This window comes from Penaeus monodon, chromosome 15, assembly GCF_015228065.2.
Source record: "Penaeus monodon isolate SGIC_2016 chromosome 15, NSTDA_Pmon_1, whole genome shotgun sequence".
NCBI classification, from domain to species: Eukaryota; Metazoa; Arthropoda; class Malacostraca; order Decapoda; family Penaeidae; genus Penaeus; species Penaeus monodon.
Window position 1 is genome coordinate 38,230,342 of NC_051400.1, and position 228 is coordinate 38,230,569.

At 57.5% G+C, this 228-nt stretch overlaps 1 protein-coding gene across 1 annotated transcript in view; it reads left to right on the top strand.

Moving 5' to 3' along the window:
• The window catches only part of LOC119582357 (cilia- and flagella-associated protein 57-like), a 16,334-nt gene that overhangs the window by 2,039 nt on the left and 14,067 nt on the right, over positions 1–228 (top strand). Inside the window, exon 3 of the mRNA XM_037930572.1 lies at positions 29–141. Within this exon, the coding sequence (XP_037786500.1) occupies positions 29–141 (113 nt within the window). The remainder of the gene's footprint in view (positions 1–28; positions 142–228) is intronic.

Below are 228 nucleotides of genomic sequence, written 5' to 3' on the forward strand. Positions count from 1 at the left end.
CTTTTCTCACCCCATCCCCCCCCCTCAGGTGTGGGCGGACCAGCACACGCTCCTCGTCGGCACGGACGTCGCCTCGGTCCTGCTGCTGGAGGAGGGAGAGCTGAGGGCGGAGATTCGGGTCACGCATTCAGATCTCGGGCCGTGAGTTGCCTTGCCTGGAGGTGTTTTTTTTTTCGTGGTTTATGATGTGTTCTGGTTGTTTATCTTTATCTGTTGGCGTGTGTGTGT